Source organism: Pelophylax lessonae, assembly GCF_965119305.1.
Source record: "Pelophylax lessonae genome assembly, chromosome: 2".
Taxonomy (NCBI): domain Eukaryota; kingdom Metazoa; phylum Chordata; class Amphibia; order Anura; family Ranidae; genus Pelophylax; species Pelophylax lessonae.
In genome coordinates, this window is record NC_138769.1 from 640,469,918 (window position 1) to 640,496,063 (window position 26,146).

Here is a 26,146-nt window from a genome sequence, read left to right on the forward strand (position 1 = left end):
TTATTCTCCTGATACTGCTTATTACAAAACTGAGTGGCTATAGCAAAGAGAGGGAGTTTACCCCCTGGGATTGCCCATGGGTGTGGCCAGAATTTTTTATTTTCTTTTGCCTAGTGTCCTACTCCTGTAGGGGGCAGTAATAACCCAATGAGTATGAATATCAGGAGCTGTGTCCGTCAATGAACATCAGAGAAATGGATTTTACGGTAAGTCAAAAATCCAATTTTTTTTTTCCATAGGCAACACTTTAATAGCCCTATATACTGTAGGTAATTAATTTAGCATTACAATGGGGGTCTGGTGCTAGAATTATTGCTCTCATTCTGGCTTGCACGGTAATATGTAACGTGTATTGCAATCTACGTCGCATGTGTTTGTACGTGCGTTTATGTGGGGGGGCCTCCATTTTTTTTTTCTCTTGGGAGGTGGGGGGATTTTATATGCTTGGGAATTTTTTACAGGAAATACTTTTTTTTTTTTTCTGATGACATAGGGGACAAAAAGTCCCCTCTGTGATGATTTTTTTTGGTGACAGGCTCTCTTTAGACATGCAGAGTCTGAAAGACCCTGCATGTCTCCCCAGTGCTCCACTGAAGCTGGGAAAACTGTGAACAGGGATGTTGGACGTCGCTTCCGGGTCAACAACTAGAAGGAAAGGAGAGCAGATGAGTGTCCGCTCTCCTCCCACCCCTCTACCCGATGATTTTTGTCCACTCACATTCCCTATTTTTGGGTTTGTTCTATGGTCAGTAGTCTCTGAATTTCATCTGGATGAAAATAATGATTAATGCATTTTCCTCACTAATGGAGATCTGTTTAATTCTATTCATTTAATTATCGGGCAGATTGTGCGGAGCCTATTCTCTAAGCTTTGTAATGATGCAGAGACATCTTCCATGGCTGCACCAGCTGACCCCAAGATTGACAAGGACTTTCATATGAAGGCTGATGACCACTTGGGTAAGTAAGAAATTAGACTCCTGATCAAGGCAAATTATTTAATAATAGTGTGAATATGTAGGCTGAGAGTCCATTATGAAGTTGGAGTATGAAGAGTGTCTGCATTCCAGAACAGTAAAACCCAGCAGAAAACATCCAAAATGTTTAAAAAAAAATAATATATAAATATATATATTTAATTTTTTTTTTTTTTTTTTAAGGCAGCCCTATGTGAATCAAAATGTGGCCAATTTCGATGTATGGGCAGACTGGTTGTACAGAATTCAATCTACTATTAGACCTCTGTACAACCAGCCTGTCAAGTTTTTCCCGAAATGATGCAGCAACACCAATCAGTGTGTTCTGACGGCAGGGAAACTACCTGCCGTCAGAACACAGTGATTCCCCCATCCACCTTGAATATGTGGATGGTGGAATTGTACATTTATGATATAATATTTATCATTTATTTTTTTTTGATCAGTCCACTGGTTGGAAAAAAAAAAGATTAATGTATGGCCTGCTTTATTGAAGAAATGTGTTCTATCCTTTTGTAGTCTAAAAGCTGCCAGTGCTTCAAACTACCTTGATCGGACCTCTATATGATTTAAAAAACACGTAAGCATAGTAATTTTTCCCATGCAAGTTTTGATTGTGTTCTTTTGTTGGTTGTGTTTTAGCCGATTCAACTTGTGCTGTGCCTAGTGAAACAGCCAGGGGGGCATTTGATTATTCTGAGTCTGGGAAGGTGCAAAAGAACATTCTAAAGAATGAAGATGCTTCTCGATTGGCTGAGAATGTTCTTGAAGGAATGGAAGACATATTGTCCATATTCTTTACTAGTGATAAACCTCCAGGACTAAGAAAAGTGAAGGTTGATAATCGAGCCAAAAGAAGAAAAAAAACTGATAGTAGCGTGGCTGGGCAGAGTATATTTTCCTTGGAGACATTACTTGATTTGGAGAGCCAGAATAAATGCAACAAACCCAAACTGGAAAATATGCATGTTCCGAATGATCATCCCCCTTCTATGCCTTCTTCATGTGAATGGTCTCCAATAGCCATGCCTGATCTAAATACTACACATGGAGGCATGCACTCGCCAGTTCAAACAGGTGTTAGGATTTATGGGGAAGGAAAAGAGTTAGGACCTTCAATAACAAATTATTCGCCAACAAGGAACAATGGAAAATCTAGTTCATATCATCTACCAGCTGGATCCTGTAAAGTGTCCAATGCTCTGGAAGTAGTCATACCCAATGCTGTACAACAGAACTTGCCTGACAAAAAACCTGATGTGGACATGATTCACAGTGCTCAGAACAACATTGGAGACACAGGGGGGGCTTCTTTTGCTGCCTTGGAGCCGTCTGGTCAACAAGCATTGTTAGAAATAAATGAGAAAAGACCTCCGATGAAGAGCACTAATATAAAGGCTACACTTTCTGTATTGAAGAGGCAGCCAAAGTTTCTGTATTGTTTAAATAGTGTGGAAAATGGTCAAGATGGAAGGACAAGGGACATTAGTAAAGTTTCACACAGTGAGCCTATTAGAATACCTGAAAAAGATGCCGGATTTGATGTAATTCAAAGTACGTAAATTACTTTATTAAGATTATTATTAAGATACAGTTGCAGTGTGATATGTATGTACAATTTTAATATTACATATGTACTATATTAACCACTTGCCATCAAATCAAGTTCCTGGTACGTCATTTGACTTCAAGTGGTAGCATCAGGATGATGCCTGGCTCAGGCTCTTCCATCCCACCCGGAGACCCAAGCTACCAGCTGACAAGTTAGTCGGCTTGCTAGAGACCCATACAAAGCCGAAATTGGCTTTGATCAGGTCTCCGCTATGGTAACCCGGAAGCGATGACATGATATCATTTCCGGTTTACCTGGCTGTCAACGGCGCAATTTTTTTGAAAATTGAAAGCATTCAAAAACATGATCTTGGCGTTTTTTTGTTTTTTAATCTTTTTATTGGTTTTGCGGTCACAATAAAACCTAGCGCTAAGTCAGTAAAATACAAACAAGAAAAAAAAATTCCAAATAAAAAAAAAAACGTATATAGTGTTTACAATTGCAACTTAAGTCCTACTGTAATTGAACGTTATTAAAAATGACCTTTCCTTTTCAATCTGCAGCGCTGTAATTTTCTGTAAAAAGCAATGCAATATGGCTACCTGGAGGTGTTCGGTTCACAGATTTTTTTTTTTTTAGCAATTTTTAGAGTTTTACAAAAACGAGTAAAAAACATATAAAAAATTACACTTCCGTTTAAAGTCAGACATGAGTTGGCCTTCCAGCAGGCATTTTTTGATCATACATGGCAAAGCATCATATTGCCATTAATAGAGAAAACACAGTAACAAATCACTCTTTTTAAATGGTATTGGGTATATATGTGAGACTTTCAGCAAAGAACTGCGGTGTGTCATTTAGGATCAGTCAGTCAATTAGAAAGCAAAACAAAAAGAAAAATCCTAAGAAAAGCCATGTCTGTTTACAACCAATAACCTATCAGTACGTTATGTTGGTATACAGAACGCCCCCTGAAAAATTTAATTTCCTGCTTGTGTGATTGGTTCGCCGGTTTTCCAAGAAGTCTACAGTAAGAAAAGTCAGATTTTTGGCATCCCTACAATAATAAATGTCATTTTTGGTGAGATACTCCCAAAGGGAAATTACATCTAAAGGGATACAGACCTTGCCAATTACCTCTTTGGGGCCCTGCAGGTACAGCAGCTGATTGATAATTATAAAACCACTCCCACACAGATTCACTGTGCACATGGACACAAACAGCTATTTCTTCACAATAACAAAAGGTAGGAGTCTGCAAAGGACATAGATCACCCAGAGGGAATGTTTTTTTTTTTGTCAGCAAACATGGAGTTGCTCTTTAAGCATGTTTATAATGATCAAAACAAATACAGGTATAGGATCACTAGTATTCTCAATTAATGTAATATTTGAAAGCAGGGGAAGATATAAGGTCTTTGCTACACAAATGATACCTGATTGCACTACAGTTCATTTTCCTCCTCTGCAGTTAACTGCATGTTTAGCAAGTTCCTCCTGTCAGTTTGCTTGGATTCATGGGTCAGAGAAAACTAATAGTTGCTGATAGTTTGTGATTTGTGTTTGGTTAGACCAACTACAGTTAAAGCCTCCAGTCTTTATTGAAATTGAAATAGTTTGAACCGAGCTGATCCAAGTAAGCTATTTCCTTCACTAACCGGTGCACTTGCTGACAGCGCTGTATAAACTGTATTTAGCATCAGCTACATACAGTATACATCGCTGTTACAGCAGCGGGATAGAGACTTCTGTCTTGTTTCTAGAACAAAATTGAGTTGGGCTGAGCACTCTTTAGCCATTCAGAGAAAGGTTTGTATTTTCTGAAAGAATGCAATGTTTCCTCTGATTGGCTGAGGTGGAGAGTGAGACCCCATACATCTTCTCCACCATCTCTGAAAGTCTTTTATTCATTCAGGAAATACGACATTTGCCTCTGGCTGAACATTGCTTAACCGGACTTCTCTGTCCCACTGCCGGAACACAGTGCTGTGTACTGTATATAGCTGATGCTACATACAGTTTATAAAGAACTGACAGTAAACACACCTATTAGTGAAGAAAAAATGTAAACTATTTAAAATTCAGTCAAACCTGGCCATACATGGCACAGTGAGACTCCTGAGTGAGGAGTAAGTGCTAAGCTTTGGACCCATATGCACAAGATGTGCCAGTGGGAGCATGAAGTTGCATAGATTAAAGCATGTTCTAGTTTTTTTGTAGGTATTTGTGTGGGAATAGTTCACTACAATAAAGTTGTTTAAATGTACATTTATGACCTCCTTCAGTTAAAACGCCCTTCAGTGTTGAAGACGACCATCTTGCACGCGTACCGCAGTGTTTGGCTCTCTTGCATGGGTGACAGTGGAGCTGTGCAAAGTAAGATAAGGAAAGGTCAGCACTCTGTAAATGGGTTTTGAATGTTTACATAATAGGCAGGATTATGTGTTTCCAAAACATTAGATATACAGTACTATCTAAAAAGTAAATACTCAAAACGTGCTGGGCGTCCTAAATTCTTTTTAAGACTTCTTTTTATTGCTGTGCAAAATAACTAATGTTCCTTCATGTTGTAACTGGTTCCTTAGGAATGAATTAGTGTTTGTGTTTATGTATTTTCAGAGGAACTGGATTCAGTGAATGGAGCATGTACACATGACCAGCAAGATGCACAACTAGCACCTAAAGAAGATTCTGAATATTTAAAAGAGGATTCTATGGATATCCAGGAAATTGAAGAAAATCTCTTGCACTTGAAGCATGTGAACAAACACATTTCTGAGCAAGCACCCGCTTTAGACACTACTACTGACATTTCAACAACCATTAATATCGAAGAGGGTGTAAAGGGGACAGAACACAGAAAAACTGGAGATGCATCAAGAAAAAAGTCACTGCTGGAAACTGTTAGTACCTCCAAAACGAACAAGATTGATGATAATAATGTAGAGCACAGTGATGTTACATTAGCTAAAAACCAGGTTACAGGAAATGACAATTCTTCAGATGTCACCAGAGACCATAAAGAACAGCTAGAAAGCCACAGAGAAAGTGAATTTTCAACTACAGACCATCACAAAGCCAGCACTGATAGTCTTCTACCTGATGTGTCTCTTTGTATCACAAAGTTTGATAATTTTGGAGGCTTTAAAACCGCATCTAACAAGACTATTTATATTTCAGAAGAAAACCTGAGAAAAGGAGAACTTCTGTTAAAAGACGATGATCCTATACACCATATTAGTCACCCTTTACCTCCAGCTGCTGACATCAACAACGCCCTTGACATTGCTGATTCAGAATCTGCGTTTAGTGGCTTTAGAACAGCATCCCGTAAGGAAATCAAGGTTTCTGAAAGTAAAATCGCTAAGGGAATGCTCCTGTTTAAAGATATTGAAGATGGAATATGTGAAAACCTCACCAAGGAGGATTTACATAGGCCGGCTGCTAACTTGGTGTCAGGAAATGAGAAAGCAAGAGAACTAGATAATAATTTTGGCCCCTTGTGCGAGCTTTCAACAGAAGAGACAAAGGATAGAAGCCGAACTTCAAATTTATTAAGCTTAGACAACCATTCCTCTAAAGAAGTCCAAACTAAAGGGATAAGTAGCCAAAATATTTTACTCATACAGCATAGCAAGGACAGAACATCTGATGGGAAAAGCAAGAAGAAAGAAACAAGTTTATCTTCTGAAATACAGTCTCGCTCCTGTGAGATACTTACAGAAAGCCAAAAAGCTGAAGTCAGCGAACTGTCTTCTATTCTGGAGAATGCAGACAGTCAGTTTGACTTCACACAGTTTAGGAAAACCGGTATTGTAACATCAAATATTAATCAAAACTTGCAAAGTGCCGCAGATGGTAATGGCGAATCTGAGAATCTTAATAATTCTGATGTTTGGAAAGACGTTGACTTTAATGATAGTTTTGCAGCTGGAGCAGAACATGTAGAAAATAAAGATTCAAGTGTCAAATTGTCATTTGAAAAGGAAGCTGTTGGAGCAACTGCTTGTGATTCTGGTGTGAGTTTGGTATCTGAAAAATCGGTTTCCAAAGAAAAAAAGAAGAAAATTTGTGGATTTAGCTTAGCGAGTGGGAAATCCATAAACATTAATGATGAGGATATGATCAAGGCTTTTGAATTATTTCATGATTTAGATGATACCACACTGTCAGTAAGGGACCCCTCAACAGATGTTAAAAGGAATTTTCTGATGACTTCAACTGTTCATTCAATACCAAATGTTCAGCAAGTTCCAAAAGACTGTATCACTGTTCCACGTAATCTTAAGGAAACCAGCATTGTATACTCCAAAACGGAATCCTCTTCAAAACTGGAGAAAAGGAGTTCAAATGTTAATGAATGTATGTTTAGTATAGACAAACATAATTCCAAAACCAAGTTGACTAATGCGTTTGTGGATAGTGGTAATGAGGTTAGCGGTTCTGAAGAAGCATTTTGTGTACAAACTATCAACAATGTATCCTATGGAAGTCTTGCTTCTGCTTCATGTGTCTCGACAATGCCAGTTGGGTTTTCTACTGGAAAAGGCAAAGTTATTAGTGTTGATAAGGCCGCTCTAGCGAAGGCAAAAGCCATCTTTAATGATATATCTGTATTACATCCCAGTAACCTATTTAAGAATCAAGGTTCAACTTCCGGGGCAGTCATTAAAGAAAATATAAGCACAATTGGTTATGGTGAAGCGGGCAAGAGAACACATGGACTAACTGTTGAACAATCTACAGTTGGCTTCATCACAAGTGGTTCAGATGCTGCTATTCTTCACAATTCGGTCCAGAAAGCAAGGCAGATTTTTGAGACTGTCTCTGGGTCAGAACTGGCTCATTGTATAGCCTTGCCTAAAGAAGATACTCTTGATACAAAGAGAGTGCAATTTAGCACTGCACATGGTAAACCTGTTCATCTTTCTGAAGAGTCTTTGAGAAGAGCTCAAGAGATGTTTGCCGATATAGATAACCACCAGCTGGTAACTGCTAGGGAGAATTCTGAAGTCAGTCTGTGTAAAGTTGAGAATATCAGTACCAGGTCACCCAGTACCAACAACTTACAAGACGTACTAAGCAAAACACGGCAAGAAAAAGAGCCTGTCCTTCCTCCACTGGGTTTCAATACAGCTAGTGGAAAATCTGTAATAGTCTCTTGTGATTCTCTTCAGAAAGCAAGAATTCTGTTTGCGGAAACTGATTTGGCAATACATAATGGACTTGAGAGATTAGAGTCCCAACAAGTGCATGATCAAAATCAGTCAAATTCAGCTGAAATTAAATTGAGTAAGCAGAACATTAGGGATTGTGATGTTGCCACGAAGAACACCACACAAGTGATTGCTAATGTCCCACCACCTCTAGGTTTCAGCACAGCAAGTGGGAAGACAGTAGCAGTCTCTAATGAATCTCTCCAAAAAGCAATGCGGATATTTGCTGATACTGATAATAGTGATATGGAAAATGGATTTCAATCCAGTCAGACTGGACTTGGAATAGATAATCAAGAAATATGCAGGGATCTTGTTTTGTGCTCCTCAGAAAACACAAAACTTGGTAGGGTATGTCTAGCAGAAGGTAATCCAGTAAAACCATTTCTTAGAGTTGGCTCCGCTGATTCTTGTGTGGAAAAACCTGATTTACCACCTATAGTAAAAACTTCCAGACTAGCACAGCATAGAGAGATGCATTTACCACGGGAAAATGCCCCCAATATAATAAAGCCATCTTTTATCACAGCAGGTGGTAAACCTGTTCAAACGTCAGAAGAAGCTTTGAAAAAAGCTCAGGAAATGTTTGCTGAAATAGATGGACAATTAGAAAACTCATGTTATTTTAAGCAGAGTGTAGAAAGAAATACTCCAAAGGGCAACAATCTACAAGACCAAGCATCACCTAGTGTATCATCTAAGGAAACAATGTTTGTCCTTCCAGCTTCAGGCTTTAGCACTGCAAGAGGAAAGGCTGTAGCGGTGTCTGCTGATGCCCTCCAAAAAGCAAGGATTTTGCTTGCTGATGGTGGAGATGACAATACTGATGAAAGTATAGCTAAAAATAAAATAAAAGCAATAAATATTAAAAACTGTGAAGAAAATGAAATGACTTTGAAGCCAAGTATATTTCACTCAGACACTAAAGAATTAATGTCACTCTCTAAAACTAACCCTGGCAAGCATCCCTTTTCTGAAGAGCACATGCCTGGAAATGTTTCCAGAATTTTAGTGAATAACAGTTTTATGCCTGGGATGCCATGTTTTAGCACTGCCAGCGGTAAAACTGTAACTTTATCAGAAGAGGCTTTGAGGAAAGCTCAAAAAATATTTTCAGAAATAGAAAACTGCCCCTTGCAACAAGACAAACCTGAGGACGTTCTAAGTGACCATCCTTTATGTGTATCCAAAGTCCATACATCATTACATAAAAAGCCAACAGAACAGACTGCTTTAGAAACATCAGAAACAAGTAATGTACCTAGAGTGAATACTAATACATTTGGATTTAGCACAGCAAGTGGAAAACAAGTCTCTGTTTCAGAAACGGCACTACAGACAGTTAAGAACCTATTTCAAGAGTTTACAGAATCTGAACACCTCCAAGAACTTTGTCCTACTGGGAAAGGTGACAGCAACAGTAGTAAAAATGCAAACAAGCTCACGCCATTAGTGAACAAAGCTGAAATTATTGCCAACTTTAATGATCAGCTTGATGGCTCGCAGAATCACAGGGAAAGGATAATAGAGAATATTAACATTGGTAGACCGTCTTTTTCAAGCTCTTGTGATCCTCAGGGTCCGATGCTTAGGCATTCCACTCCATTTCCCAAAACAAGAGTACCTAGCAAGAAGAATATTGTTTCTTCAACTACATCTCACACACCTGAGAACTATTTTGAAATTGAGGCTGCTGAAAGTGCAAAAGCTTTCATGGATGATGAAGATTTGACTGATGGTGTAAGGACAGCGGAAGCTACCAGCAAGCCTCTGAGTCTTAGAAATGGGAAGCGATTAAGATCTGATGATAGAACTCCACATGGTATGTCACTTTTTTTTCTTTGCACTTAGTTTTATTTATATCTGTTTCAAGAAATAGTGAAGATGGTTAGTTGTCCCAGCATTCGATTGTTCCTGTTTAGGGAAGGAATACATAGTTGAGAAATCTGGATAATGTTGCTTGATATTCCAGGTGCGTCATGATCCATTAGCCACCAAAAATACTCCTTTATAGCTGGATTATTGTTAATTTCCTGATGATCTTGGGGAAAAAGTGCAGCTGACATCAGACAGGCAGAAAATTAGGAAGGAAGCATAAATTCTCTAGGACAGCCCCCAGCTCACATTCTAAAAACACTTCAGGTCAGCTTCAAATTGCCTTCTGCCTTAGTAACCTGGAGGCATGGTTTCCTCTGATCCTAGCGTCCGCTCAGTCACTGATGTCCTTCTTGGCTACACCAGGTGTAGCTGGGCTCTCTCCTCTCTAGGCCTTTACTAGATGTCTACCACTGTCATGCAAATTTTGACCCAAATTGCCCAGTTATTTACTAACTGATTACACAGAACACAAACACAAGTGCGCTTCCTTGCTACACCCTCTCCTGCAAATTCTAAGTCTGATTTGCCCACTGCTTTATCAGCATCCAAACTTCTGCCTGCAGAGACTACTGCTGTCACTCCCACACTATAGGATCATTTTGGGCAGTATTGATGCAATGGCCACCACTTTAAAAGTGTGTGTGTTCTAGATATGATGCTAGCATCTCTCTCAGCAGTTCCATTTGCCCAGTTTCACTCCAGAACTCCACACCGTAACATTCTTTTGTCTCAGGGCAACCATCTGATCTGGTCTGTTAACACTTGAAAGATCTTTGGGCGCATTGCGTTCCGATGCCTTTTTGGTGCATTTTGCTGTGTTCCAGGTGCGTTCCATCCAGAAAAAATACTGCAGGTTATACTTTTGTTGATTGCGCTGGAACTTTTCTGTATAAAATGCTTTCAGAATGATTTTACCACACCCACCATGTTTGCATATATGGAATATAGCGCATCACAATTTTAAATTGTGATAACGGTGATAAGCAATCTTGATCATCAATTATCACAAATAATGAAAAAAATCCACAAGTATTACCTTCTAATAAAGTCCAAGATGAAATACACATCTACCACTGTGTTCAAGTGATGTCTCCTTCAGTATAGGAATTTCAGTTGCATTCAGTGCTCTCAAACCTTCCTCTCCCCATCAAACATGGGTACATATGGAAGCAACAAAAAAGCCAATAGTGTTCTTCCATATGTACCCATGTTCGATGGTGAGAGGAGAGTTTGAGAGCACCAGACGGATATCCCCTGGAGGGGGGGGGGGGGGCAACGCTCTTTTGACCTTGCTGTTAATTCTGGGGTCATATACTGAAGGTGAGTGGCCATTATTTACAATCAAGATGGTTTATCACTGTTATCACATTTTAAAACTACTCTGCGCTATATTCTACATATTGCACTGGAACTGACTGCACTTAATATGAACTAGGGTCGTTGGAATACATGGAAAACACTGTGCATGCATTTTTGTTGCACATTAAGCACACCACAAAACAGTATGTTGGGCGGCAATATTTTTTTAATATTTGTAAAGGTTTCATACAAACCACAGAAAATTTGTACTCAATGCCAAGACAGCAGAGGCAAAATACAGCTTACCTGCAAACAGTAGAAGCATGCACAGACATAATAGTATGAGTATGATACAGCATGAGAAAAAGATGCTCAAAGTAGAAAATTACATAGAAATATCACCGTATTTGTCAAGTCTGTTCCCACCTACCCACACAAAGTGCCAACCACCTGGCGGCAGTGGTAAACACCTTCACCAAACAAACAACATAGCAAATCAATTTATGGTTTTGTTTTAGATCAGCAGTCCCCAACCTTTTTGGCACCAGGAACCAGTTTCACAGCAGCCAATTTTTCCAGGGACTGGAGGGGGTGTTGGGGGAGGGGCTATTCAGAGTCTGTCCCCAGCCCCCCTTTACAGCACAGTCCCCTCCATACCTGTGTCCTCAGTTCCCCTTCACATCGCAGCCCACCTTTACATTACAGTACCCCTTTACAGTGCAGTCCCCTTTACATCACAGTACCCCTTTACATCATTGTAAAAGGGACTGATCTGTAAAGGGGCATTGTGATATAAAGGGGGACTGCACTGTAAAGGTGGGACTGTAATTATTACAGTGCACCTACTCTCTTCCGTCACTGTGCCTCTCCAGTCTGCCCCCTCACCTTTCCTCTCTAACATCACACTTCCCCATTCTAATCTCTGCCTCCCCTTGCACAGGACTCCTACCTTTGGCAGGGCAGAGGCTGTGATCACTCCATGTGTCCTCTCCTGGCTCCCCTGCCCACCTGACGATGTCATCCTATCAGCAGGGCAGGGGGCGGGAGGAGCTCCCCATTTCTATCTGCAGCTCCTCCTGCCACCTGCCCTGGTGATTGGTTGACCTCTGCGGCTGGGTGGGCGGAGGAGGGCACACGGGCAGGACCACACAGCAGGAGGTGAGCGGCAACCGGTCTGCGGCCCGGGGGTTGGGGACCCCTGTTGTAGATACTGCATGGCAAGAACTGCAAAACAAAAGGCAAATGTGCAGTACATGCAATAGAATAGCAATGCAAATTAGGTTTTCATAAAGGGGAATATGTACTGTAGATTTCTTGCAAACTTCACCTATAATAGAAAAAAAAAAAAGCGAAAAAACACATAAATTACAATCAACATATATAGTGTGGTTTCAGATGCAACTTGAGTCACGCAGAATTGCATGACAATGGAAATCACGTTGTTTTCTGTAATGCCCATTTACATCAATGCAACTCAGCATGGTGCAGTTTTGGAAAGGTTCCTGTACTTTGCTGCAATTCCAGAAAGCTATTCGCACAGGAAATCTGATCAAAATTGGTTTGCAGCAGTGTGAACCTAGCGTAATACAAAATGTATACAAAATACATAAAATAAATGTAGAAACCGGTGTTGGGAAAACATTCTAACCAGCAAGCTGAAAAATTATTGCATAATCACACAGTGATGTCACATTCTTCATGCATCCATTTTGGATGCAATGTGTCCAAGATACAGTGCCTTAAAGTATTTAAACCCCTTGAGATTTTCCACATTTTGCCATGGTACAACCAAAAACGTAAATGTATTTTATTGGGATTTTATGTGATAGACCAACAAAAGTGGCACATAATTGTGAAGCAGAAGAAAAATGATAAATGGTTTTCAAAATGTTTACAAATATCTGAAAACTGTGGTGTGCATTTTCATTTAGCCACAGAGTCAATACTTTGTAGAACCACCTTTCGCTGCAATTACAGCTGCAAGTCTTTTTGGGTATGTCTCTACCAGCTTTGCACACCTAGAGAGTGAAATTTTTGCACATTCTTCTTTGCAAAATAGCTCAAGCTCTGTCAGATTGGATTGAGTGTGTCTGAACAGTAATTTTCAAGTCTTGCCACAGATTCTCAATTGGATTTAGATCTGGACTTTGACTGGGCCATTCTAACATATGAATATGCTTTGATCTAAACCAGTGTTTCTCAACTCCAGTCCTCAGGGCACACTAACAGGCCAGGTTTGCAAGAAAATGGAAGTACATCACAGGTGATATAATTTGCTGCTCAGTGATTGCAGTATTCTAGTCAGCATCTCCCCAAGGTAATACTTAAAATCTGGCCTGTTAGTGTGCCCTGAGGACTGGAGTTGAGAAACACTGATCTAAACCATTCCATTGTAACTCTGGCTGTATGTTTTAGGGTTGTTTTGCTGGAAGGTGAACCTCCGCTCCAGTCTCAAGTCTTTTACAGACTCTAACAGGTTTTATTCTAAGATTGCCCTGTATTTGGCTCCATCCATCGTCCCATCAACTCTGACCAGCTTCCCTGTCTCTGCTGAAGAAAAGCATTCCCACTACATGATGCTGTCACCACCGTGTTTCACGGTGGGGATGGAATGTTTAGGGTGATGTGCAGTGTTAGTTTTCCGCCATACATAGCGTTTTGCTTTTAGGCCAAAAAGTTAAATTTTGGTCTCCTAACCAGAGCACCTTCTTTCACATGTTTGCTGTGTCCTCCATATGGCTTCTCGCAAACTGCAAACAGGATTTCTTATTGATTTACTTTTCAACAATTGCTTTCTTCTTGCCACTCTTTTCCTAATGGCCAGATTTATGGAGTGCACGACAGAGTTACCATGGGCCTTTTGGCTGCTTCTCTGATTAATGCTTTCATTGCCATGCCTGTCAGTTTAGGTGGATGGCCATGTCTTGGTAGGTTTGCAGTTGTGTTATACTCTTTTTTTCCATTTTTGAATGTAGGATTGAACAGTGCTCCGTGAGATGTTTAAAGCTTGGGATATTTTTTATAACCTAACCCTGCTTTAAACGTCTCCGAGCTTTCATCTCTGACCTGTCTGGTGTATTCCTTGGCCTTTATGATACGGCTTGTTCACTAATGTTCTCTAACAAACCTCAGAGGGCTTCACAGAATAGCTGTATTTATACTTCGATTAAATTGTACACAGGTGGACTCCATTTACTAATTAGGTACTGAAGGCAATTGGTTCTATTAGATATTAGGGATGTCAGAGTAAAGGGGATTTTATACAAATGCACACCACACTTTCCAGATATTTATTTGTAAAAAGTTTGAAAACCATTTATCATTTTTCTTCCACTTCACAATTATGTGCCACTTTGAGTTGGTCTATCACATAAAATCCCAATAAAATAAATTTACATTTTTGATTGTAACAATGCAACATGCGGAAACAGTGCCTTGAAAGTATTTTCAAGGCACTGTTTACATCCAAAAGAGTTCATGGTGTAATATCCGATCTCCCTCCTTTTTTGTTTTTTTCTCTTTTTTTTCTTTCCACTTCCTCTTTCTCACCAGGAAGTGGATTTCCTCCGAGTCATCTTCCACCAATGTTGTGAGAATTCTCCTGTGCGGACATTAAAGTGGTTGTAAAGGCTAAAGTTTTTTTTTTAACCTATAATACATTCTCTGCATTAGGATAAGTCCACCTTTTAAAAAAAAAAAAAAAAAAGCCAATGGCTTCTGCTGCTGTATCTGAAACCATGCAGAGCGAGAGACTTGGCTTTCATGCAAATTGCTGGATCAATATCGGGCTCGGTTATGTATTTAGGGGGGGCTGCGGGGGAGTCTGTTGTTTAAGGAATCCAGTAGCTAAGAATAAATTAAATATTATTTGTATATGTGTAGGTGGTTCCTGCGCTATCAAAGGAGGTGATTTTGATCCCTTCCGACTGCTGCACCACTGGACTGGTACCAGAACCCAGTTAGTGAAATCTAAATATGGGGGTGTGTGGCGCGCTTTCAGAAGTAGAAAATTAAATAAATAAATAATTGCTGTGATTAAATTATATAGTGAATAAATATTGTGTCGTGTTCTCTCAATTCCTTATCCTCGTGATTTGTAAAAATTAATAATAAAAAAAGGCTGAAATAAGGTACAATCAATGTTCAAGGTGTTAAAACCAAATATTATAAACTATAAAGTGCTTCAATCCAATAAATATATTGCATCATTCAATAAAATCTTTAAATCAAACTGGGTGTTTTCAATCTTCAAAAATATTCAATAAACCGTGTCAATAATTATCACTAAAGTCAATAATGCAATCTTCAATAAGTGCTCGTGCTTTCTTTCCACCTTAAATGATTAAAAAAGATCCAATTGTGTGTCTCCAACTTATATCCTAAAGTGCTTCTGTGCAAATATAAGGTGCTGTGCCTTGTTCCTCCACCAGGTGACACCTCTAGGTGTACAAAACTCTCACCTTCATACAGTGATTAAATCGCCTGAATGTGTGTAATAGACCCCCGATTGGGTGTTGGTAAGCCTGGATTTACTGCCTGCGGCTTCCTAGTCCTTATCCCGAAATCCTTCTCTGGGTCCGCCTCGGTGTATTATGGTCCTCAGGGGTCCTAGTCTCCTAGCGCGACCTCAAGGCTCATTTAAACATAAAGTGCCATCATGGTGCAGTATTTCTTTAAAACCACTTTATTATTAAAACATATCATTGCACTTTACAATTTTTCCACTTGTTATAAGCATAGTTTTTCCTCTGCGTAGCGTTTGGAGAACTAGGCTCCGGTCAGGGACTCCCTGAGGAAGTCACGTGATGTGACGTAACGCGTAGGAGGAGCAAGCCAAAGTAACCAGAAGTGACGTTACGGACCGGAGCCTAGTTCTCCAAACGCTACGCAGAGGAAAAACTACGCTTATAACAAGTGGAAAAATTGTAAGTGCAATGATATGTTTTAATAATAAAGTGGTTTTAAAGAAATACTGCACCATGATGGCACTATGTTTAAATGAGCCTTGAGGTCGCGCTAGGAGACTAGGACCCCTGAGGACCATAATACACCGAGGCGGACCCAGAGAAGGATTTCGGGATAAGGACTAGGAAGCCGCAGGCAGTAAATCCAGGCTTACCAACACCCAATCGGGGGTCTATTACACACATTCAGGCGATTTAATCACTGTATGAAGGTGAGAGTTTTGTACACCTAGAGGTGACACCTGGTGGAGGAACAAGGCACAGCACCTTATATTTGCACAGAAGCACTTTAGGATATAAGTTGGAGACACACAATTGGATCTTTTTTAATCATTTAAGGTGGAAAGAAAGCACGAGCACTTATTGAAGATTGCATTATTGACTTTATTGATAATTATTGACACGGTTTATTGAATATTTTTGAAGATTGAAAACACCCAGTTTGATTTAAAGATTTTATTGAATGATGCAATATATTTATTGGATTGAAGCACTTTATAGTTTATAATATTTGGTTTTAACACCTTGAACATTGATTGTACCTTATTTCAGCCTTTTTTTATTATTAATTTTTACAAATCACGAGGATAAGGAATTGAGAGAACACGACACAATATTTATTCACTATATAATTTAATCACAGCAATTATTTATTTATTTAATGTTCTACTTCTGAAAGCGCGCCACACACCCCCATATTTAAATTAAATATTAAATTTCCATAAGTGATTGACTCCTCTTTCAGACTAAAGCCAGGTACACATTATTATTATTATTTATTTATTTATTTATTTTTTTTTTTCATGCAACCCCGCGGGTTGAATGAAAAAAACTGTCCGGTTGGAGCTCCTGTACTAACCATGTGCGGTTAGTTCAGTTTAACCCCCCCCCCCCCCCTCGCTAGAACACTTTGATCAGTGCTTTCTGCCATTGGCTGAGAGCGCTGATTGATAGTCGGTCGGATGCTTGTTTTCCAGCATGCATGTCCAACAGACAAACACAGGCCGAATGTCGGCCATTTTTAAATTTTGTTTTTTTGAACTGGCCGTTGTCTCCTGACATTCGACCCTTGTGTACCCAGCATTTTAACAGGCAAGTTCTTCTGTGCTGTCTTTTTGTGAACTTGTAGTGCCCCTGGGAATAATTTTCTGTGCATTAGATATTTGTATATCAAGATTTTTTTATGTGTGTGTTTATGATCTAAAACAATTTAAAAACACATTGAATATTTTTAATAAAATTGTCCTTAAAACCATTGTAGTCCCTCTTTAATTACCTTTAAAATGTTTACCTATAGGTGAACCTCCAATCAAAAGACAGCTTTTACCAGAATTTGACAGATCATTGGTGCAAGAATCGAAACAGACTTTGAAACCCTTAACAAGCAGCCCTCATAGTAGGTATTCTATAAGGTTATCATGTAACCCTCACTGCTGTGATTGGTAAATTATTGTGTAACTGAATTGCACAAAGAAAGAGAGAAAGGAGACTAGTTCCCCAGCTATCAAGTCTTCAAAGGATGAAGAGACACATGACTTTCTAGGTACCTTTAAACACATAAATATGTACGCAAAGGATATAAAAAATATATACGTTTTATTTAACACATAGGTGAGTTTAAAATAGACAAATAGAATGCATGTCCAAAAAAATTATATTCAACACGGGATTATATAGATATAACCAAACATGGCTGGATATCTACTGGGATGGTAAAGCTTATGTACATTCAAAAGGCATAACAGAAAACCTTCCAAACTGGAGCGTTTATTATCCCCCACATGTTTCGCAGGTGATGACCCGCTTCTTCAGGAGGATGATTGTTATGATCGTTCTTAAGGGTATAATAATAAAATGTAAGTCTAGATATATAAACACATGCATCATGTGTATGAAGACATGCTAAATCATAATCAAGAAAACCATACAGAAAATATACATATATATACACCACAGATGTAGGGGAACAAAGACCTAGGAGATGCTCCTGCTCACTGAAGAAGGCACACCAGTTAACCGGTCCTGCAGAATAGCCTAGCCAAACAGCACTCCCCCAGGCGAACACGGGGGACTATAAATTTAAGACCTAAATGATAACAAAAGTTCACAATTTAGAATACTAGATAAAAGATATGTGTATCAAATAGTATTGGTTACCCATTTTACATGGTTGGTATGAAACTAACCTTCTGATTAGTAGAACAAGGTGCACGCCAGGTTGGAAATTAGGCGGAGTACCTCACCATCTGCAGGAACAATATATGTATCCGGATGTTTAAAGGGTTAGGAGAAAACTGATAGCTCACCAGATGGAGTTGAGGTAAAGGTTAAGCAAAGTTAAAATGTAAAATGGGTAACCAGTACTATTTGATATACATATCTTTTTTCTAGTATTGGAGGACTGCTGTCTGGGTGGGCTATTCTGCAGTACCGGATAACTGGTGTGTCTTCTTCAGTGAGCAGGAGCATCTCCTATGTCTTTGTTCCCTTGCATCTGTGGTGTGTATATATATATATGTATATTTTCTGTATGGTTTTCTTGGTTATGATTTAGCATGTGTTTATATTTATACACACGATGCATGTGTTTATATATCTAGACTTGCTTTCTATTATACCCTTTAGAGTGATCAGAACAATCATCCTCCTGAAGACGCAAGTCGTCACCTGCGAAACATATTGAGGATAATAAACGCTCCAGTTTGGAAGGTTTTCTGTTATGCCTTTTGAATGTACATAAGCTTTACCATCCCAGTTGATATCCAGCCATGTTTGGTTATATCTATATATTCCCTTGTTGAATATAATTTTTTGAATATAATTTTCTGGACATGCATTATATTTGTCTATTTTAAACTCACCTATGTGTTAAATAAAATGTATATATTTCTCTATCGTCCGTCGACAGACGCAGCCTCATCTCCATGAGCTGAGTGGGTTTATGCTCCTCCCATCAGGAGTAGGCTAGGCAGGAAAATTTGAATACGCAGGGGGCTGTCCCTCTAGGCATAAACCCCCACTGCACAACCAATCTGGGGCTGCGTACTGGATAATCTAGATCCTTATGGTCCCCCCAGTCTGGCCTACGAGCGTGAGCAGGTTATAGTTCCAACTTAGGCTTAGCCACGAAGGTGCCCCCTTGTCTGGAGGGGGACGAGCCTGCGAGTGGATGCCTCGCCGGGATGCAACGCCCTGAGTCGCAGCGTACCCCATAGGCTGGCAGCACCTCCACTTCGGGTGGGAGGCAGTCTGCCCGGAGCGAAACCCACCCGGTCCATGGTATGGTGAGTAACTGTGCCCCCCTTGCCCGTACCGGCCTTGGGGGGGGATGTGGGCCCTCCCACGGGGATCATGGGATTGTGCTTCCCAAGAGATCCCCCCGGTCTGCCCGGTCTGTGTGTCCTTCCCTCTCCCTGTGCCTGCGGGGGCTGTGTGTCTGGGGCTCAGAGGGGGGGGGGGGTGGCAACATGGTAGCTTGGGCTTGCTGGTCCTGTTGTGGTTCCTGAGGCCTTCATGTGTCAGTCCCTAGCCGCATGCTGCGCCGTGGGCGCTGCCATCCTAGGTGTGGGCAATAGAATTTTTCCCCATAGACTTGTATGGGGTAGCCATTTTACCTGCAGCTCACTGTTTTGTATGGGCATCCATCTTTGTGTAGCCCTGGTGCTATACTTGGCAGTGTATCCCTATCAGGTGACATCACTTCCGGTGTGGTCATTTCCTGCTCCTGAGCCAAGGTCACTTCCTGCTTCTCTCTCCATGCTGTGGAAGATTCAGGAGGCTGTGTGTCTGAAGTGGTAAAGTATTGAGGGTCTCTGTGAGCTTATCCTTGCACTTTCTGCTATCAGTTTGGTTTAAAAGGGCTCCCTGCAGACCGCTGCGATCGGTGGTCGATACCGCGTTCTTAAAGCTACAGTACTCAGTTTTTTACAAATTGCACTATGGAGTCCCAAACTAGAATTCCTCAGACCCACTCTTTGCGACTCCCGGACAGTTTGGATCACAGTCGCTGGCAGCGATTTCAGCTGCCCTGGAAAGCCTGGCGACTAAAAATGATTTAGTCATGCAAAAGGTTGATAGTAAACGGCCGCTGCCTTCTCCATCTGTGGAGGTGTCCTCTGATTCAGAGGCTGATGTTGCCCAGGATGCTCCCGTTCCTGAGGGGTCGCTGTCCTCGCAGTCAGATGATGAAGAGGACTTGTCTTCTTCAGCTGCAGCGTGGGAACGCGCTTTGGTGGAAGCCCTGATTATTTCAGTGCGGGACTTTAAAATTGGCTGATGAGCCCACGCCAGCAGGAACGCGGGTGGCCTTTGGCTCCCAGAAGTCTCCAAAAGCTGACAGGGTTTTCCCTTGTCCCGACACTTTTCACAATATTGTGAATGACCAGTGGCGGCGCATTAAGCATGTCCTTTTGCTGAAAAGGTTCCTAACCATTGGACGGTGCCACCAAAAGTGGACCATCCTGTTTGCAGATTAAACAAATCTACTCTTGTGCATGTGGAGGATTCTCCAGTTTTTACAGATCCAGTGGACAGACGGGTGGAATCCCTTTCCCGCCATCTTCACGTGCTGGCGGATTCCATTTTGAAACTGTTTTTTTTTTTTTTGTGTCTGTGCAAGTCTCACAGATGGTGACGAAATGGATTAGGGGGTTGCGGGAGTCTTTGGACCCTGAGACTGTTCCTCAGCTGGAACTGTTGGACCAGGTGATCTAAGCTCTGGAGTGGTGGCAGAGAAACACTTTCAGTTTGTGGCCTTACCCTTTGGTCTCGCCTCGGCTCCCAGAGATTTTTACCAAGGACGTGGCCCCTGTGCTGGCCTTGTTGCGTAGGCGAGGTATCTCCATTGTGGGGAATCTGGACGATCTCCTGTTGTGAGCAGTTTCTCATTCGGATCTGCTGAAAAATATCTCCATCACAATTCGAACTCTTCGGGACTTCGGGTGGATGATCAATGTCACCAAATGTGCCTTGACTCCATCTGTGCAGGTGACCTATCTGGGGCTGAGCCTCGACTCTGCCCTGGCAAGGGTCTTCCTTCCCTTGGACAAGCTTTAGAAGTTGCAAAGGGCGGTCCAATTGCTGATGGAGGCTGATCAGTCCTCCTTGCGAGCTTGCATGAGGGCTCTGGGTATGATGGTCTTGACCTTCGAAGCAGTCCCGTTTGCTCAGTCTCACACGAGACAGGTGCAGAAAGAGATTCTGTCACAATGGAACCGAGATCCTCGGTAATTGGACCAGAAGATTCGGTTGAGCCATCTCACAAAGTCAGGTCTCTGTTGGGGGATCCAGTCACCTGTCCTGTGCCATGGCAAGTCCTTCCTGCCATTGTTTTGGATGGTGGTCACCACGTACGCCAGTCTATCAGGCTGGGGTGGAGTGCTGGGGAAGACCTGTGCTCAGGGGACTTGGGTGTCATAAGAGTCTTCCTTGCCGATAAATATGCTGGAGCTCAGAGTGATCAAGCTCTGCCTGCTTCACTGAACGAGTTGGCGGCCTTGTGCTGTCCGCCTTATTTGGTGGTCCTCCAACCTAATCCGTTATTTCTTCCTAAGGTGGTGTCGGATTTTCACCTGAATGAAGACATTGTGTTGCCTTCCTTATGTCCTAAGCATAAACATCACAAGGAAGTTGCTTTGCGCACTCTGGAAGTGGTTCGGGCAAAAAGGGTTTATCTGACAGTTTCTGAGTCTTTCAGGAAGTTGGACTCTCTTTGTCCTTCCGGAACTGTCCTCGCAAAGGTTTGGCTGCGTCCGCTACGACCTATTTCAAGATGGATCAGGCAGACGGTTGTTCAGGCTTATTCGATCAAGGCTCAGGATCCTCCTTTCCCTTTGAAGGCGCATTCTACTAGAGCGCGGAGTGCCTATTGGACTTTTCGCCATCAGGCCTCTGTTGCACAAGTTTGTAAGGCAGCGACTTGGTCGTCTGTGCACACCTTTACCAAATTTTACCAGGTGGATTTGTTGGCTTCTTCGGATGCCTTTTTGGAGTTGACATTACTGTATGGTTGCGTTTTCCCACCCCTCATGCCTATACTGCTTTGGGACGTCCCACTCAGCTCATGGAGATGAGGTTGCGTCTGTCGACGGACAATAGAGAAAATAAGATTTTTGTGAGATCCCAACGTAAAATCTTTTTCTCTGATGTCCGTCGACAGACACAGCACCCGCCCCTCTTGTTTGTGGTTGGTTCTGTTGTCGTCTTGGCTTTTGAACTAAACTGATGTGCTGGGTTGTGCAGTGGGGGGTTTATGCCTGTAAGAACAGCCCCCTGAGCCGGTGTTTTCAAATGTTCCTGCTTAGACTACTCCTGATAGGAGGAGCATAACCCACTCAGCTCATGGAAATGATGCTGCGTCAGTCGACGGACATCAGAGAAAAATATTTTACGGTAAGATCTTGCAAAAATCTTATTTTTTTTATATCCTTTGCATATATATTTGTGTTTTACGTACGGAGAAAGTCCTGTGTCTCTTCATCCTTTTTGAGACTTGATAGCTGGGGAACTAGTCTCCTTTTTCTTTCTTTGTGCAAAATATCTTTGGATGTTGGTACCAGTATCTGGATCTTCAGCGGCTCTTCAATTATTTTGTGTAACGGAGTTGAAAATATTCTTTAGTTTAACAGCAAATGATGATTAATTTGAATTAACAGTTTAAGGAGTTCCCAAGATCTTCAATATACGACCCACAAAAACTCTGTCCTACCTTATTCATAGCTAGAAACACCCTCTTGGTTTGCAGTTCAGTAAGCTTCCTACTAAAGTTCTGCTTCCTTAATCACTTCTCTCAGCCTATTGATTGGATAATGAAATAGCAGCAGACTATTTATTTGACAATTATTATGCTACTTTCTTCTTTCTCCTCCCTGTAAGTATATTCATTGTAGGCTGACAAGCAGCACTGCCTAAAGCAAAAGAGTCCCGTCTGGCTTGAAGTGGTTGTAAACCCTCTCATACACCCAGTGAAGTGAATAGCCTCAGATGATACACAGAGATTAAACCAATCCTCCTACATACATTTTACTTGTTTGTCTTCTCTACATCCCTTTAAAGTGCTAAAAAACCTTAATCTGTCGGTATCACACAGGAGGCGGCGGGAAGCTGCAGTTAGAGCTTTTGTACATTGTGTGAGAGCTGATTGGAGGAAAGGGACACCCCCCCCCTTCCCACACGGCAGAGGAAAGCAGGAACGAATCAGAGCTGTGTTGTGATTAAACAGGCTGTGTGCTGAGCTCTCCTCCCATCACTATTTTATCTGTAGGTGTCGACACAACTTGTCAGAAGTGACACATGATGAGAACGGAGGAACGAAGCACCAGAGAGAAATAACACTCAGATATATGTGCTTCGTTCCGATTTCACGACTAAGGTTTACAACCAAGTTAATGCTGCTCTAAGAGGATTATAGGGGCTAATATTAAGACCGATTCTGGTACAAATGCTTGTTTTTTTTAAAAAAAAACATACACACAGCAGGTGACAACAGACCTAAATGGGAGCAAATAGGAGATATTTATCACTAAGCCCTTAGGGGGGGATGCATGTCAAAAGGGGGCAGTTCCTTGGCGGAACTGTGTTGCTTATATGGCTGGATGAAACTTGACTGGATGAAACTTGACTAAGTCGAGTGATGTCATGGGTGTGTGGTTTTTCTGTATCTTCACGGAGTCAGGTTGGGATCCTTTAGACCTGCACCTGATTGGGTTTTAAGTGGTGCAGGCTTTGGAGCAGTAGCTCCTGTATGACAAACTATGAGATCTATTTTTTAGAGTTAACATACACTTAAAAAATAATGCATATAACCACCTTCCCCCTGCGACACATCACATTTCCCTGGAGACTGCGGGAACTTTCTGAAAGTGCAGCGCGCCCTGTGCTTGCACGGTGGGGAGATGGCTGTGAAGCAGCAGGAAGTCACAGTCAAGAAGGGAGCACTGGGGACCTGAATACTTTAGAAGAACTGGCTCTGGGTAAATACTACACTAGATCCCTAGGCTGGTAAGTGTCTGTTTATTAAGTCAGTATTTGTAGCTGCTGGCTTTTCATGTTTTTTTTAAAAAAATGCCTGTACAGTAAACCCCCATTATATCGCGGTTCAGTTTTTGCGGTCCTGGTATATTGCGTTTTTTTTTCTGTAAGACCTATTAATATTATTTTACTAATTAAATCATTGTTAATTTAAATATTTTTGTGTTTTCCGTTGCTCTTGCTCTGTCTCTCAGTATGTTTTATGTGTTTAAATGTGTTTCTATTGTTTTAAAGGTATGTTTAAAGACCTTAAAATGCTTTTAAAGTACAGTGAGTTATAAAGACATGCCTAGGGTGTATTTAAATAGGGTATTTCTATTTCGCGGATTTTCACTTTTCGCGGGAGGGTCCGGAACGTAACCCCTGCGATGGAGGGGGGTTTACTGTAGTTCCTATTTTATGATGTTTTCCATTTTATCATTTGCACTTCTTCTGTCCCTTTTTGGTTTTGTTCTTGTAATTCCAGCAATTCTAGAGCTGGCCCATGATAAACCTTATACTGTTTTTTCTGCTCTATAGGTGATTTTAAAGATAGACGAACATTTTTATACAATATTTCTTTAAAGGCTTCATTCTGTGATCCTTTGAGGTAAGTAGAAGTAAATATGAACTGCCCCTGTTTTGTACTTTCTGTATAATATAGATATTGGCTAATGCTTTCAAAATAAATAGAAATTACCAGAATGGTAAATATCTTTTCTGCAAGAATTTGTCCTCCTTCTGATTTGCAAATGAGTCCCCTTTCATTTGTTCAAAATGTGTTAGATTTAAATAATGCAAAACTTTACATAAGTTCAAGCCTCTAGCATTGTTTGCTAGCTGATTTAAGATTCCATTATCCTGAGAAACTTGACACATTTATTGTTAAAAGCACAATAACAAAGGACAAACAAAGACAAAACAAACAAAAACGAAGACAGTTGGGACTTTAAATGAGGCGGTGTCCATCCAGGGCCACCCGCCTCCATCCCTAATCGAGTATATGAAAGCAAAGGGGGGGGGGGGAATAATAAAATGAATATTAGGGTATTATGGGGTCGGCATATTAGATAGAATATATAGGATTATATAAAGAATAACAAGTATGTGGTAACAAGTATGTGGTAACATAATGTTGGTTTTGATCTTAAAAGAGCCGTCACCCAATACTATAATGAGGTAGGACGGGAAAGGGGGGAAAAAATCGGGACTTTGAGTGAGGTGTGTGGGGTCGGTGGTCACAGTAACATGGTACAGTCATCTAGTAAAAGGCATAGATTTATTGATTGATATGATAACATATACAAATATATACAAGCTACATCAAAGTTGCATAAATATGATGATACAAACAAAGAGCAATTGAAAACATACTAAACACAAGATCATATCAACAATGTTGGGGTGTGCACTGGAAAGGTTAGGTCATTGATGGAGAACAACGTTAAAAAGTATAGAATAGGTAAAAATGGGGGGTACATCCATATTAGGCTCGACGCGTTTCGTGGATGAATTCCACTCATCAGGAGCCGGTACACCCCAAATCATCATATGTAAGGGGGGATAAGTATATAAGGAATTGATGTGGACAGTGATCCAAAAGGTCAGAGAAGTCTGCTCCGGGAGCTGTAGGGGCCCAAAACGCGGCCGAGGGATATCACATAGGCACTCCATGTTGCATTAGGGGTGGCTAGAGCATTGAGGGGTGATATCTCAGATATTAATCTCCAAGGATTTCTACATGGATAAATAAATAACATTAATATGAAAATATTTTCACTGGTATGGCAGTGACAAATATAAATTAATGGAATCAATGTGAAGGTAAGTATTATACCTGGATGAATTAATAATATGAGTTGATCAGGGGAGATGATTGAAGTAATCTGAAACGTCTAAAAAATAGTGAAGAAAGATTATTGAGTGAAAGATAAGTAGAGAGAAAATTCCAAACCAAACCACCAAAAAACCACCAAAATGGTGAAAAGTGCTGAGGTGGGAAAGAATCAGGAGTGATTAAGTGAATGGGATTATGAGAAAGAGGGAATACTAAAAAGAATACCCAATTTCAAAAAAAGGTCTGAAAAATTGAAGTGGTAAAAAACAAACAAAAGGAAACGATTGGTGAGAAGTGGATAGGTATTGTTTGGTACTCGACCAAAACACCGAGGGAAGGTGATGGGAAGTGTAGTGGTGACCAAGGGGTGCTCAAGTGGAGGAACGTGAAAGGAATGGAAGACGTGAGGAGAAAAC

At 40.8% G+C, this 26,146-nt stretch overlaps 1 protein-coding gene across 1 annotated transcript in view; it reads left to right on the forward strand.

Annotated features, from left to right (window-relative positions):
* BRCA2 (BRCA2 DNA repair associated) overlaps positions 1–26,146 on the forward strand; it is a 285,207-nt gene that overhangs the window by 118,210 nt on the left and 140,851 nt on the right. The window contains exons 8-12 of the mRNA XM_082245286.1: positions 846–960; positions 1,620–2,531; positions 5,149–9,567; positions 17,184–17,282; positions 24,434–24,503. Coding sequence (XP_082101412.1) covers positions 846–960; positions 1,620–2,531; positions 5,149–9,567; positions 17,184–17,282; positions 24,434–24,503 — 5,615 coding nt within the window. The remainder of the gene's footprint in view (positions 1–845; positions 961–1,619; positions 2,532–5,148; positions 9,568–17,183; positions 17,283–24,433; positions 24,504–26,146) is intronic.